This window comes from Lissotriton vulgaris, chromosome 5, assembly GCF_964263255.1.
Source record: "Lissotriton vulgaris chromosome 5, aLisVul1.2, whole genome shotgun sequence".
NCBI lineage: Eukaryota > Metazoa > Chordata > Amphibia > Caudata > Salamandridae > Lissotriton > Lissotriton vulgaris.
This window is the reverse complement of record NC_141693.1, coordinates 536,394,026-536,408,638: the sequence shown is the minus strand read 5'-3', so window position 1 is coordinate 536,408,638 and position 14,613 is coordinate 536,394,026. Positions and strand designations below refer to the sequence as shown.

Sequence of the window (14,613 nt, the reverse complement as noted above, 5' to 3'; positions counted from 1 at the left end):
CCCGCTCTAGTTTGAGGTTCTTGGAGCTTTAGTCACTCAAATGATCCTGCTGTGTTAATGGTTTCTCTTCAACTGACTTGCTTTCTGGCAATTGTTTTTTAGCACAGGTGTATGTATGAGGCCTATCTCTACACGTGTGTCAGAGTAAGCTAGTGAACACCTGAGAAACCTAATTAATTAATGATTGAGTCATATCTGTACATTTATGCCAAATGTAGTGTATTGATGAGACCTATCTGTGCATGTGTCAAATAGTGAGCTAGTCCACACCAGTATAGCAGGGACAAGTGCAGCAGATAAAATGTTTACATGCCTTGAGATTCTTTTATTTACAGCGCTGACTTATTGGTGGAGCAGGGAGGGCAGTAAGGAATTATCCACCAGAAATATCATTACTGAAGATATGTAACTTTTACGGGATACATCTTCCAGAAATTCTGCACCCTAAAAGTCCATCATAAAGCATTGCTCTCCGGGATGTGGAAATGAGTATTGCCAATTAACCAAAGAAGGCATGCAGCGCAGTGCCTGCATAGTATCTATCACTGTATCCTCGAACTGAGGCACTAGTGTTTAACAAACGTATGCAGCAATGACTATGTAGTCGCCTGGCAGATGTCAGCCATTGGAACTGCTCTTTTGGGAGCTGCATAAGTAGCCATGGCCCTAGTGGAATAAGCAGGAGTGCAAATCGGAGGTCTTTTTGTTCAAAGCATGGCAGCGCTTGATGCATAGGTTTTCCCAACATGAAATGGTGGGTCTGGACATTGCCTTGCCTTTCTTATCTCCTGCAAAGCCCACAATGAGCTGTGAATCATCTGTACTGTTGAGTATGGTCTATGCTGTAGGAGACTGTGTGCCTAGAATAAAGTCTGTGGTCTGTGACCCCTCTTTCTAGGTGCCAGGCCAGAACAAAGATCTTGCTGAATCTTTTGCAGCTTAGAATCTGCTCCAATGATGTGCCTAGTGTTTGGGGGACGAGTTTAAAATGTGTAACGTCGATACTTCCCCGAGCCTTGAAAAATTAACCAGTGTCCAACGTTTCAACTTTTAGATTCCTCTTAGTTTAGGTTGTGAAGTCTAGAAAATGTAACAATACCTGTTGCTGAGATCCCTTTTTATTCCAATTAGATCTCAAAGTCAAAGAAAAACTAATTGAAGACATGCGGCTGACCCTTTTGGAGCAGGAACAGACTCAAAATGAACAGGATCAGGCTCTTGAAGCGAAAACAGAAGAGGTCACAAAACTGACTGCAGGCAAGTACTAACCAAATATGGACTGCAATAATCGAGGAACACCTCATATTTCATTTTTCAGGATTGTCCCTTTATTTTTCTGTACTTTTGATCAAGAGATATTGTCAGAAGGGGAGAGGACAGTAGAGAGCTAATCTATATTATCTTATCACACCCACATGACTTAATGTTCTTGCCTCCCAACAGTGTTTTCTGAAATAGTTTAGATGCCTTGTCTATTTCTCTCATTCTGGTAGTATTTATAGCTTATAGTGTTTACCAAATCTCAACAATGACAAATAGCACTGCCGACCAAAGGGAGTAAAAGCTTTGTTCCCTTTATTTTAGACCTTGTGTTATAAGACTGTTCTAACAGTGGTAGACCAACAAGGAACTACAATGGTTGTGCTACCAAGCTATCTTTCATCCCAGTATAACATAAAGCTGGGAGACATGTTGGCTGTTGATTTTCACCGGCTCATCGATAAAGGAGAAACTGGCATGCTGGTCCTCATGGACTTGTTTGTTGTATTTCATATCATTGACATCACATCCTGCTTAAGACTCGGGTATAAGCGGTATGGTCCTGAAGTGGATAAAATCTTTCATTTCAGGTAGATCACAATTAGACACGCTTCCTCCTTTCTTTTCAAGGCAATTGACGTGGGACTGTTGGTTTCCACAAGGGTTTAATATGTACACGCACCTTCTTGCCCAATTGCTCCACAAAGGGCGGTGTTACTTTTACATGTTTCTTGATAACTCCGCTTATCTTTAACATATTTATGATGCAGGAATATCCCAATTAACGAAGGAGACCTTTAAGGGAGGGCTTCACCATAGTCTGGGAATGGATAGCTTAGTGTATGGACGATGAAACCCAACAAAAACGGACGTCTTACCTCTGCTTCAGCAGTCACAGAATGGGATACAAAATTGTCTCTCACAAGACTATTACTCAGTGATGTTATAGTTTAGGAGTTCTCTTAGCACCCTGTCCCTGGAAGCTCACACATTCGCATTCTAAAAAGAAGCTTCCCTTCATTAATCTCTTTGCATATGCCAATAGTGAACGCTATGATTCAGTCACTCTTGACTATGCATATCACTCTACCTTGAATGTCCAGACAGTCTTGCAATGCATGCAATTTGCTCAGAATGCTGCGACACGAGTGCTCACAAAAACTGCCACGCTATTTCATATTACACAAATATTGTCATCCTTACACTGGATATCTATTTAATCTTCTTTAACCTTTGCGGACCTAACAATTGTCCATGCAGCTCTATACCTCATATTACCCTTGTTTCTCGTACAAAATGTGTTTTCTATTGACATTCGTGTGAGAAGTTGGCCTGATATGTGATGTCCACTATTCTAGTGGGCACCCTGTATCAGTCCAAACAACCCTTATGGTGATGGTTGTAAAGTCAACCTTATAGACCAGCTATCCTAGAGGTAGTATGGACAAAGCAGTCTTAGGCTAAAACTTCAGAGGGCATGTAAAGCCAGCTGTTTTACCATATGTAACCCCTTTAATACCAAATGAAAGGACACCACACAGGTTATATATAAAATATATATGTATTTATTTCTATCACAACCCCTCTGAACTCTTTATGAGGTCAGAGGCACAAGCACATAACAAGATACTTAATTATCATACAATAAGTTGCACAAAATACAGTAGAGTCCTAGGGGCACTTCAAACCATATACTAAAATAGTGGTATAAGAACCACGTCACGAACAAAGGATAGGCCTAGGGCCTAGGGAATCGCTGGGGCTACACTGTACTACCAAAGGCTAGGGAGTAGGAGGCCCATGGGAGGCGTGTGCAGTATCTTTACACAAAAGCGAGTTACCATAGAGTTAGAATGGGAACGAAAGAAATGGAAACTAGTTATTTTAGGTCACTTCCGGATGGACTAGGAGAAAACTACTGAAAACTAGGACACTAGGATAGTTAATACCCACAGGAGCACCGGAGTACTCGCGTTACCTCACCCACAGGAAGCGGGTGCATAGGTGTCAAAGTGTCGGGTTTCGTCGCTGAATCCTATGGAGCCTTGAAGAAAGATGCTGCAGGCGACCAGGAGAGAAGTGCCAGTTAGATCCAAGGGCGGATCGAGGATGAAGAGTACCTGAAAGCAGAGGGGACAGAGTCTGGGTCACTAGCCAGTGACCAGGAAGGAACCTATCGTTGTCGCGAAGCAATCAGGTGATGTCGTGAAGCTGGTCTCTGCAGCCACGTGGACCAGGAGGTGTCTACGATGACCAGGAGGTGTCGACAACGACCAGGAGCTGGGCACGGACTGTCCCACGAAGGATCTCGCTGTCGACGGTGTCGGCTTCCGGATTGGAGTCAACAAGCCTTGGCTAAGGCAACCCACGCAGGAATCGAAGATGGCTTCTGGATCAGACCAGAAAGGTCTGAAGGGCTTCTCCTTTTCAGGGAAGCAAGGGCCAGCCTGGAGCAACCAGGCCAGTGGTGGAAATTCAAAGGTTCGTCGTCACAGAGGCCACTAGCCAACGGGCAAGTGACACGACCGACACGTCCAGCAGGAAAGTGCAGAAGGGCCCCACGCGGCACTCGTGGAGTGTGGAGGGCTGATCTTCAATGCAGATGATGCTCGGGGCTGGGGCTTCTCAGTCCCCAATGCACAACTTCGAGGGTGCTTCAGAAGTTGCACGGAAAGCAATTCGCAGGCTTTCCAAAATGGCCGGTCCCACGTCTCTCGTTGCCTCAACGGGTCTCAGCTTTGCTGTGGCTGTGGATCGGGCTGAAGGAAGTCTGGAAGTCCGGGTCTTGTCAGGCTCTGTGCTCGGGCTCCGGCGGGAGCATCGACAAAGCAAACCGTTGATCGCTTGATGGTGCCTGCTTGCACAGGGTGGTCACTCCTTGACCACAAGGGAGCTTCTTCAGTCTTCTATCTTCAAGTAGAACATCGAAGGTCCAGAGTTTCGTTTCAAGTTTGTCAGGATAAATCTAAAGTCTCTTGACTCGGCTCCTACCTATATACTAATCTGAGGGGCTGGATTACCTGCTAGGTCCCTCCTATGGGTGGGACCAGGGAAGGGGGTGGTTACACCCCTTTCCCTTTCTCCCGTTTCGTGCTAGAGCTGGGGCTGGAGTGCCCCAGCAACTGGTTTGAACCGGGCTATGCAAGGGACACCTTGTGTGCCCCAGGCAGTGTCTCATTTCATTCAGCCCACCCTGCTCCAGTACACTATGGCCTGTCTGGGGTGGTGCTAGCACCTGCCAAGACAGGAAACCTATTGTCCAAGCCTCCCTCGCTGGAAGGACTCCCAGCAGCAGGAGGTCAGACTTGTGTCTGTGGCAGCAGCACCCATTTTGTGATGCTGAGGCTCTGGTTAACTTTAACCGGGTTTAGTAGGAACAACATGCATTCCGTAGATTATCAAACAAGTTCTTGCTTGCCTCACGAGGACCAGAACTTTCTTATGAAGACATTGCTTTTTCTACAGCTGCGGCCATATTGAGAAACTCTCCATTCAAGTCTCTGGACAGAAACAAACTTGTTTTAACACAAACTGAAAACCTGTTTTTTAATAATTTACTTCCAGGCATTTTCTGTGGTCATGGTTAAGTGTTTCTTAAATCACCAAGAAACATCTGTGTTTGTGTGGGCTACAAATAAATAATTATATTTTGCCATTTTTGTGTAGATATTCTGTGGCTGCTGGCCTGGGGAGCTGGGTAGGGTTGTGAATTGTCTCCATTTTTCATCACTGTCACTAAGCTGCCAGACAACCACTTATCTCCTCATTCCCCAAAGTATTAAGCGGGGGAAAAAAGGCCCCATAGGTGGCTTGACAGTAACTGCACCAAGTCCCATAGAAACCGGTTTGCTTTAAAACATGCTCCCCGAGGCCAGGAGCTGGTGAAATTGTGTAAATATAAGTATAAACAGGAAAATAGAACTTGGCGTTGAAGTATAGGAAAAGCTAAATGCAGCCAGCTTAAATAATGACTCCCAACATGTTTTAAAAGACTGTAAATAATCCCTTTTTTAAAGATGACCATAACTCAGAAATAGATGTTATCCCACCACAGGAGTGGGTTGACCGTTTCACAAAGGTTCATGGCTGTAGTGATGGATCTGGTGGTCAGTCTGAATGGTTTTCCCATATTGACAGGTGATAGCATGGCGATAAATCCTCCAGATGGTATTGCAGAATTTCTTTAATACTGCTTGTGAACTCATGGTCAGATTTCTAGTTGAACGCTTGGAAGAGTGAGCCAATGAAAACAAGTGTTTTTTTCTGAAATACAATATTGGTTCAGGCAGGGTGAGGTACCTTCGAGCAGTGCCTTAATCTCCACTTAGTCATCACTAAGTATACCATGGCCAAGAGTGGATCTAACCATCTTGGCTGTATGGATTTGACAGCCGCATTGGACTGGGTGGATAGAGGAAAGTTGTGGTCTAAGTTGCTGGCTATCAGCATTCATTCCACTTTGGTCCACCTTCTAGCCTGTATGCATAATGGGGTGACTGGGCGTGTGAGTTATGGGAAGAAAAGAGAACTTAGTGACCCACCGACATAAAATGGGGTTTAAGACATGGATGTATTTTGGCCCATTATTTATTCTGTCTTTACATCAATTATCTCGAACAATATCTTAATGTAGAACAGACTTATGTATCGAAGATTGCACTAGTAACCTACCTGCCCTTTTGTATGAGAAAGATTGTGTCCCAATTGTAAAAAGAGGAATAAGTTTACAAAACTATGGAATACTTTCGGTTCTTTAATGAATGGTTTGGGTTTAAAGTCCAACACTACTAAATCCCATGTTATTTTCATTGGGAAGACATGTACTGCCTTAACGACACAATATTTTAAAGGTGAGAAACTCTCACATGTGTCAATCTTCTCATACTTAGGAGTACCTTTTTAATATAAATGTACGTGGCCCCATCTGACTAAGATCAGAAAGCAAAGGCTTGTATAATCCATTGAGTCTACTTTTAGATTTGCAGGGAAGCTGGCAGTAAACCCCTAAATGCTATGATTCGCATCTATTCTACACGTTGTCTCTCCATGGTGTTACATGGAGTTGGGGTGTGAGGTTACTGTGATGTTGGATGTATAGACTGTTGAAAATAATCTTTGAAACTGACTTTTGTCTGTCCCAAATAGTCTCCCTATATCTTTGTCATGTAGATTTGGGACGTGTCCTGTTAAAGGACTATGTCAAATTGGCACTGCTAATGCTGTGGAGAGAAATATGGATTACAAAGGAAACTTGCTTAATCAGGCTTTAATTAATGACTAAGTCTTTAGGTAAAGTGTAGAATTTTACATGGTTACACTTTGTAAAGGAGCACGTTACTTTCAGGGGGAGAGTGGATTGTTCCCACGGGCCACCCTTAATGGCTACCATTCCCAAAAAGCAATGTAAACATGATTTAATGGCCTTATGTGCCCAACAACGGCAAGAGAAAGAGTTAAAAAAAAACGGATAATGTATTTCCCCCTCTTGTTACCACCAAGAATATTTGGAACCATATTTGATCTTTCCCCTTTCTCACTCTCTACACTTTTATCTAATCAAATTCAGATTTGATACAGCCCATTATCTGGTGTCATATCCTAGTACTGTTTATAATGTTTGTCTATGGATCCGTGCCCATGTGATTCATTAACGGCTCAGTCCCCAATTTTTTCTATTTATTTGTAAATTAAATACTATACTTTGGAAGCCATTTAAAGTTCGCTTATTGAGGCACTTGAACATCAGAAGGTGTAGATTGGCCTTGTTATGTACAAGACAGAGTAAATGTTGGCTGGTTTATACATTTCTTTCTACTGCCGATCAACTGAGAAAGCTAGTGGGGAAATGATCATCTGCCACTGTACTTGTTGGTGCACAAAGCACTTTTATGTATATCTGTTTTTTTTTTGTGTTTTTTTTTTGCTGTGCTGTTGATATCTCTGGCATAAGAATTTGGTTGGAGCGAGTATTGGAGATTGCTTTAATCTTCATTTCACAGATTTTTTGATGTCCATATATTGACATGCTATTTTATTATTCCGTTTTAAATTGTTCTATGAATTTGATTTGAACTTTAATTTAATTGCTGTCTTTTATGCTGATTTCCTACATACGAAATAAAGATCTATGAGTTAACTTCGCAGGCAATACAACCCTATTTGACCTTAAGGATGACGGCACATGAAAGGTTTTTGCTGACAAGATTCAGATTTGGGATTGTATTTAGGTTATTAAGTTTTCCCGCTACTACTGATTGGTCTGCTGATATATGTAAATGCCCGTGTGATAATACCTCCACTCAATCAGATATCCATATTTTATTTTTTGGTAAATTTTATACCGTACCAAGGCAAAGGTTGATCATGCCCATTTCAAAATACCTAAATTTTAGACAATGTCGACCAGCCTTCCTAGCTATACAGAAACTTGAAGACATATTTTCAGTGGCATCTGTTTCTGTATTTCTTAGAAATGTTTTTCATTCAAGACAAACAATATCTGTTTGTATACAACTCCTTTTAGCTACGAGTCTCTGTATTTTTAACTATTTTAACTAGAAAATTTACTGAATGACATATGTGAATTGATTTTGAACTGTGATTTTATGTACTTTTATGGTTGTCAACGTTTTATAACCGAATAAAGTCTTTTTGAATACTGAGTTAACTGATCTGCTTTCGTTCCGAGAGGTGGAAAAGAAGGTGGCATCTTTTGCCAAAAGTGGAGTTCAGTAATCAGACATTAGACTAATACGGATAACAATTAGGATTATGGAACCACACATAGAATAAATTATCACAATATGGTATTTAATGCTTCTCAAATATAAAAATAATCATGACCGTCTTAAAATAAACTTAGGAGTGTTAACAAGGTGCACCATATCTCCCGCCAATCCGTAATAAGTTCTGCCTAGTTTGCAAAGCGGCTCAATTATCAGGGCCTTGCTCCCGAAGGCAGTGAGGTGGTTGGTGTGTTTTCTTTGCATCTATGGAACGAGTGTCGGGCAGATGAGGATAAAAAAGAAAAGAAAAAAAAACTTACACTGCTGTGCTAATAATGCTTGATTGGGATAGAGGGATTATAGAGAACTGTTAAGTGATTTTTATTAGTTTGAGAAATACATTTTTGTCGTTGCGCACGTTACATTGGAAGATCTTTAAAAACAATCCTCTCCTCATGTTGAGTCTGAATTAAATGGTACCTTAGCATAGAGATACAGGTGACTTGACTCAGTGGAAAAGCCTCAGAGGGATGCATGCTTTGCTTCCCATAGTGAATCTGGTCACATGTCTGATGGAAACCCATGTTTAGTGAGGCATATCTTCCGGCCTTTGGTACGTTCTGTTCCCAAGCATGCTCCAGAGGATCATAGTTTCGAGAAGGTAGCTGGGAGTAATGAGCAGTCCAATTGACTGATCCTTTTTGCTTCTTCTACCACTGGGATGAATACAGGAGAACATACTGTTCTTGGTCTGACTTTTCATCTGGAACTCCTTAGCTATAAAGTCTTGTTTCCCTGGAAACCTGCATGAATCCCGGGTAAGGGTTGCAATCTGATGAAGTTGACATTCCAAGAGGATCCTAAATGGCCTCAGGTTGCGAAATATCAATAGTTGTTAAATAAGCAGTTATTTGATTCAATAGCTCTTCATGGGTACTAAAATGTCCAGCTGGTCTTCAGCCAGCCTCCTGGCAAGTGTTTGTATCAAAGCAAATGCTGAACCATCTATTAAATGGTAACCAAGTTGCATGTGGTGTGAACTATTTAGGCTGTTAGACCCATTAGCTCATCTCCTTACACACCTGTCGACTCCCAAACAGTCCATCCTATTACACTTGAGGTGATAGGACATGCTAGATTTGGGGGTCTCTAGTTGGCAGAAGTAGGTACCTTTGACTAAATAGGGACCCTGGAGTCTAGTCAGGGTAAGGGGTTACACTCCTAAAATAACTCCTGCTCAGCCCCTTGGTAGCTTGGCATGAGCAGACAGGCTTTTCTCAGAGGCAGTCTGTAAAGCATTTGTAAACACATACAGTAACCCAGTGACAACACTACAGATGGACACCACACAAGTTGTAGTATAAAAATAAGTATTTTTATATAGACTTAACACAAGACCACAAACGACAAAAATCCACAATACTGTACTTTAAAAATGGTAGAAATAGCTTTTTTCTCTGTAGATGTAAAATGCGACACTTTATGTTCAATGTACCTTTGGATGCGTAACGCTATACAACGGAAGAGTTGCAGGGAAGGTGATAACGTCTGCTCCTTACACATAAGAACGGTGATGCGTCGGTTCCCTACTGCTGCATGGGGGATGCGTCTGTTCTTCTTCGCGTGGGGAGGTGATGCGTCGGTTTCTTACTGCGCTTCCATGGTGATGCGATCAGCAGCGCCATGATGCGATGAAGATCCGGTGCAATGAAACAAAATGGCGTTGTCGTCTTAATGCCACGACGACGGCTGTGCAGCGGCTCACTGATTCTTCTGAGCCGCGACAGGCCCTGCAACACGCTCCTCCGGTGATGCGACGGCGTCTGCTGTGACAGCGATACTCTTCTCCAGTGATGCGTCGACAACGGCTGCGACACGCTTCTACATGTTGAGTCGCTTTTCCAGCTCCCAGCGACACACTCTCTCTCAGAAGGCCCAGCTCAACAGCAGGCACTTCAATTCCCAGCAAGGGAAAACAGGTGAGCTGTTTGAAATCTGTTGTCCCTGAGACTTTAGCATGAGGCAAGGTCTATCTCAAGCCCTTTGAAATCCTTTACAAGTTGATTAGAAAGTAGCACAAAGTCCTTTCTCCTTTCGTTGGCAGTCTGGCAACCACTGCAGGCCAATCCCCCAAACATCCAGCAGCTTAGGGATAGTCTCCTCCTCAGTTTCTCTGGTTCCTCTCCTCAGCAAAGGTTCTTTGTTTTCCATAAGTGATCTATTTCTCTGGGGTCTGGGTCCCCTCTTTCATACTTCAAAATCCTTTGTCTCTGGAGGCAGAGAGTGCCTGTACCTAGTCCAACGATTCAGAAAAGGGGGTGGTGATGAACAGAGTGTCTGAATTAAGCAGACCACTCTTACCCAGTCCAAAGATCAGGGCTTGATCCATCACCGTTATTTATCTCACTGCACCATCCCAGCTCAGAACCTGGCTATATGCAAATCAGTCTGTCCCTGGCCCAGTGCATCATGGGAACAGGGCAGACTAAACTACCAAGCCAATTCTTCACCAGAAAGGAGACAAGCTACCAGGGACCGGTTTCTGGCATTTCAGCCTTCTTCGGCCCGGCTTGCTTGAATCCTGATGGTGCAGTGAGAAAGGGACTCATGTCTGAGTATACCCTGCCACACCTATAGTGGCCAAAAACGATTCAGAAAAGGGGGTGGTGATGAACAGAGTGTCTGAATTAAGCAGACCACTCTTACCCAGTCCAAAGATCAGGGCTTGATCCATCACCGTTATTTATCTCACTGCACCATCCCAGCTCAGAACCTGGCTATATGCAAATCAGTCTGTCCCTGGCCCAGTGCATCATGGGAACAGGGCAGACTAAACTACCAAGCCAATTCTTCACCAGAAAGGAGACAAGCTACCAGGGACCGGTTTCTGGCATTTCAGCCTTCTTCGGCCCGGCTTGCTTGAATCCTGATGGTGCAGTGAGAAAGGGACTCATGTCTGAGTATACCCTGCCACACCTATAGTGGCCAAAAACGATTCAGAAAAGGGGGTGGTGATGAACAGAGTGTCTGAATTAAGCAGACCACTCTTACCCAGTCCAAAGATCAGGGCTTGATCCATCACCGTTATTTATCTCACTGCACCATCCCAGCTCAGAACCTGGCTATATGCAAATCAGTCTGTCCCTGGCCCAGTGCATCATGGGAACAGGGCAGACTAAACTACCAAGCCAATTCTTCACCAGAAAGGAGACAAGCTACCAGGGACCGGTTTCTGGCATTTCAGCCTTCTTCGGCCCGGCTTGCTTGAATCCTGATGGTGCAGTGAGAAAGGGACTCATGTCTGAGTATACCCTGCCACACCTATAGTGGCCAAAAACGATTCAGAAAAGGGGGTGGTGATGAACCTAGTCCAAGCCAGTTCTGGTCAGTCCTGGAGCACTTTGTTGACAAGACTCCTTTCCTTTGACAGTGTGGGCCAGGGACATCAGACACACCACAGAAGGTAGAGCCAGCATTGTGGAAGGCAGGCCCGCCCCTATTCAGGTCCCAGGTGCAACTCCTCCCACCCATCTACATGCAGATAGCTCTATTCATCTCTGTGCTGACTCACCCTGTCTCCTGGAATCTCCCAGCCCCTGTCACTCAAACTCCAGACAAGGAATACACAACCTAGCAGAGGCAGTCTTGGATAGTTAGGCAAGAAAATACCTACTTTCTAAAAGTGGTATTTTCAAACACAATGTTAAAACCAACTTCACTAAAAGATGTATTTTATCATTCTGAGTTCAGGCATACTAAACTCGAATTTCTACCTAGTTCCCGGAGTCAGTTAGAATTATAAGATGAAGTGGAGAAGTGTGGCTCACTGGTTAGAGGAGGCATACCCTGAAGCAGAGGTCAGACCCGGGACCAGGGTTCAATTCCCGACGCGGCAGGGTCCTGAGCCCAATAGTGCATGGACTCGATAATTCTCGCTTCGGTGCCCACTCTAATCACGGGTTCACACTCTGCAACTCTGGGCATTAAGCTTGCTTAATCTCCACTACGGCCCCCCCGCGGCGAAATGCCTGGCTTTCACCTTGGGGATGCCCAGTACGGGTTATCTCACAGGGAAAAGCCAGGACGGGTTCCCAAGGCAAGCGGCGAGATGCCCTAGGGTAAGTCGAGCGCTATATAAGATCACACATACATACATAATCAAACTGTCCTTTCTGGCCTATGAGGAATAGGTAGCCTTGCATTAGTGAAAACCGAAAATGGCTGTAATTCACGATTAGGACATGCCACACACCTCAGGGCATGTCCTACCTTTCATCTACAATGCACCCTGCCCTTCGACCTACCATAGGGTGACTAATATGCAGAAAAGGGACGGTTTAGGGACTGGCAAGTGGGTGCATTTGCCCAGTCAACATGGCAGTACCAGACTGCACATAGGCTCTGCAGTGGCAGTCCTGAGACACACTTTACAGGCTGCTTCTGTGGGTGGCACAACCTGTGCTGCAAGCCCACCAGCAGCATTTGATTAACCAGCCCTGGGCACCTGCAGTGCACAGTACTAGGGTCTGACAGTAAATCAAATAAGCCAATAGCGGAGTCACTAATCCATACATCAATTTACAATAGGGAGAGCATATGCACTTTAGCACTGATAAGCAGTGGTAAAGTGCCCATAGTCATAAAACCAACAAAAACAGGTCAGACAAAATACAGGAGGAAGGCAAAAAGTTCAGGGATGACCCTGGAAAAAGGGCCAAGTCCAACAAGACCTTTTTCCAGGGTTCAGTTTTCTGCATCCAATCCCTTGTATCCTGTCCTAAGCTTCTGAAACTAGCAGTCCCAACCATCACTATTTGTGGTTGCAGTGCTAGTGGCTCGCCGCTGGAGGGTCTTTTGTTGAAACGTGCCCTTTTAGCTATTGTCTTTCAACAGGTTTTTTCTTTGGTGGCTTACATTAGTTCTAAACTGGAGGTTGAGCCACAGTCCCAATTTATAATTTTAAATGCCACAAAAACTTTTAGGCATCAACTGGGTCTTTTCTTTAGTGTCCACAGTATCTATTCCTACTACAGATTTTAGTGAGGTGCAGCTATTCTTAATGTTACCATAGTCACATTTTAGATGCCCAAGTAACCTAAATTTACTATGCTTAGTTTTGATCGGATTGAAATTCCTGCATTATTAAAGGTCAACCTAAAATTTGGAATGGCCTTCCTCCTCCTCCATGTTCAGTTGTAACCAAGGGAGTTGCTGTATTTCTTTTCTGGAATTGTCCTAAGCCCACCCCAATAAGGCACACTTTGAGCTGTGCTGGCACATACCACAATTATTAGCAACTCATCGCTGTGTGAGGTTCGCAATAAAAAGATAAACCTTCCTCTTAATCAAAGAAGATGTCCCCTTTGGTCTCTCTGCCATGTTCACAGATCGAGTTTTAGCCAGAAGTATGGTTCAGCGCTGACAAATGCAATGCTCTGGATGTGATTTTAACCCTTCCATCCATCAGAGGTAGGTAAATTGAGCATCTTAACTTGTGCAATAGTCACTTCCTGTTTACAGTGCTGAGAAACAGCAGTAAAGGACAGTATTTGGATCCATTAACATTTTTCACACGCATTTGAGTCCCCAACATGTCACCTGCTTGAAAAATACTTTAACAAGAGATCCCTCTTTGCTTTTTTGAACTTACCTTTTCACTTGTGAGGACCTTGTGCAGTATATGCTTTTTTTAAACATTAAATGCTTGTGGACGATGTAAAATGTTTGCTTTCTGCAGTAGTTTTGCAATCCCTTGGCCTGTGAAGGGATATGGATTGTGATGCTCCCATTGCAACTTGTACTTAGTTGTTCTGAAAGACTGCTGTGAGAAGGGATACTGACTAGAGATTATAGCATCAAGAGTTTTCTATGTGCAATTTATCAAATCCCTATAATTACTAGGATTAAATTAATATGAATTCAATGTTGTTGGGATATTTTGGGCGCTATGAAAGTTTGTTGTAGCTCACATTTAAATTACATTTATGAAATCAACCCCTCAGGAGGGGAACTGATGTTGATGGTACATAACGTCGGATTTTATTATGGCCCTTTGCAATTAACAAGAGGAACAACGTTCTGTCTATGATCTTGGGCAACCTCTTGTCACAGGGTTTGGGGCAACTCAACAGGACTTCTTTTATTGACTTCCGACGGATGAAAGACTGAGAGGACCCGATGAGATTGAAACCCATGATCACTGGTCAAACATAGATCCCAGTTGTGAACACATTAGTCCATGTAGTGCAGAAAAAATGCAGAGATAGAGTGAGGACTATGAAGTGGCTACTGGACAAGGTGGTAATGATCTCTTTCAAACTCCAACTATTCTCTCAAATTCACCTAAGCGTAGGGAAGAAGACTGACTGGTGCCCCCAGGTTACAAGGATTGTCCTGGAACTTGGTGGATATCTTCACTCTGTGTTGGTGTATTTGAGAGGCGAGTCCAATGCAGCAGATAGCTCAAGATGGGGTCTATGCTAAGGCACATGTAAACTAAAAATGATAAAAGATGAAAATATTCTAACGCCTCCCACACCTCAGCTGACCATGTCCACGCCGAAGAGTGATTTCCCTAAAGACACTGCAGTCACAGCACAGACAGCTGTGGTCATTGTGCAGGCATCAG

General features: G+C 43.6%; 1 protein-coding gene across 1 annotated transcript in view; it reads left to right on the top strand.

Annotated features, from left to right (window-relative positions):
- Positions 1 to 14,613, top strand: part of KIF20B (kinesin family member 20B) — an 870,233-nt gene that overhangs the window by 574,848 nt on the left and 280,772 nt on the right. Inside the window, exon 24 of the mRNA XM_086921981.1 lies at positions 1,132 to 1,257. Coding sequence (XP_086778107.1) covers positions 1,132 to 1,257 — 126 coding nt within the window. The remainder of the gene's footprint in view (positions 1 to 1,131; positions 1,258 to 14,613) is intronic.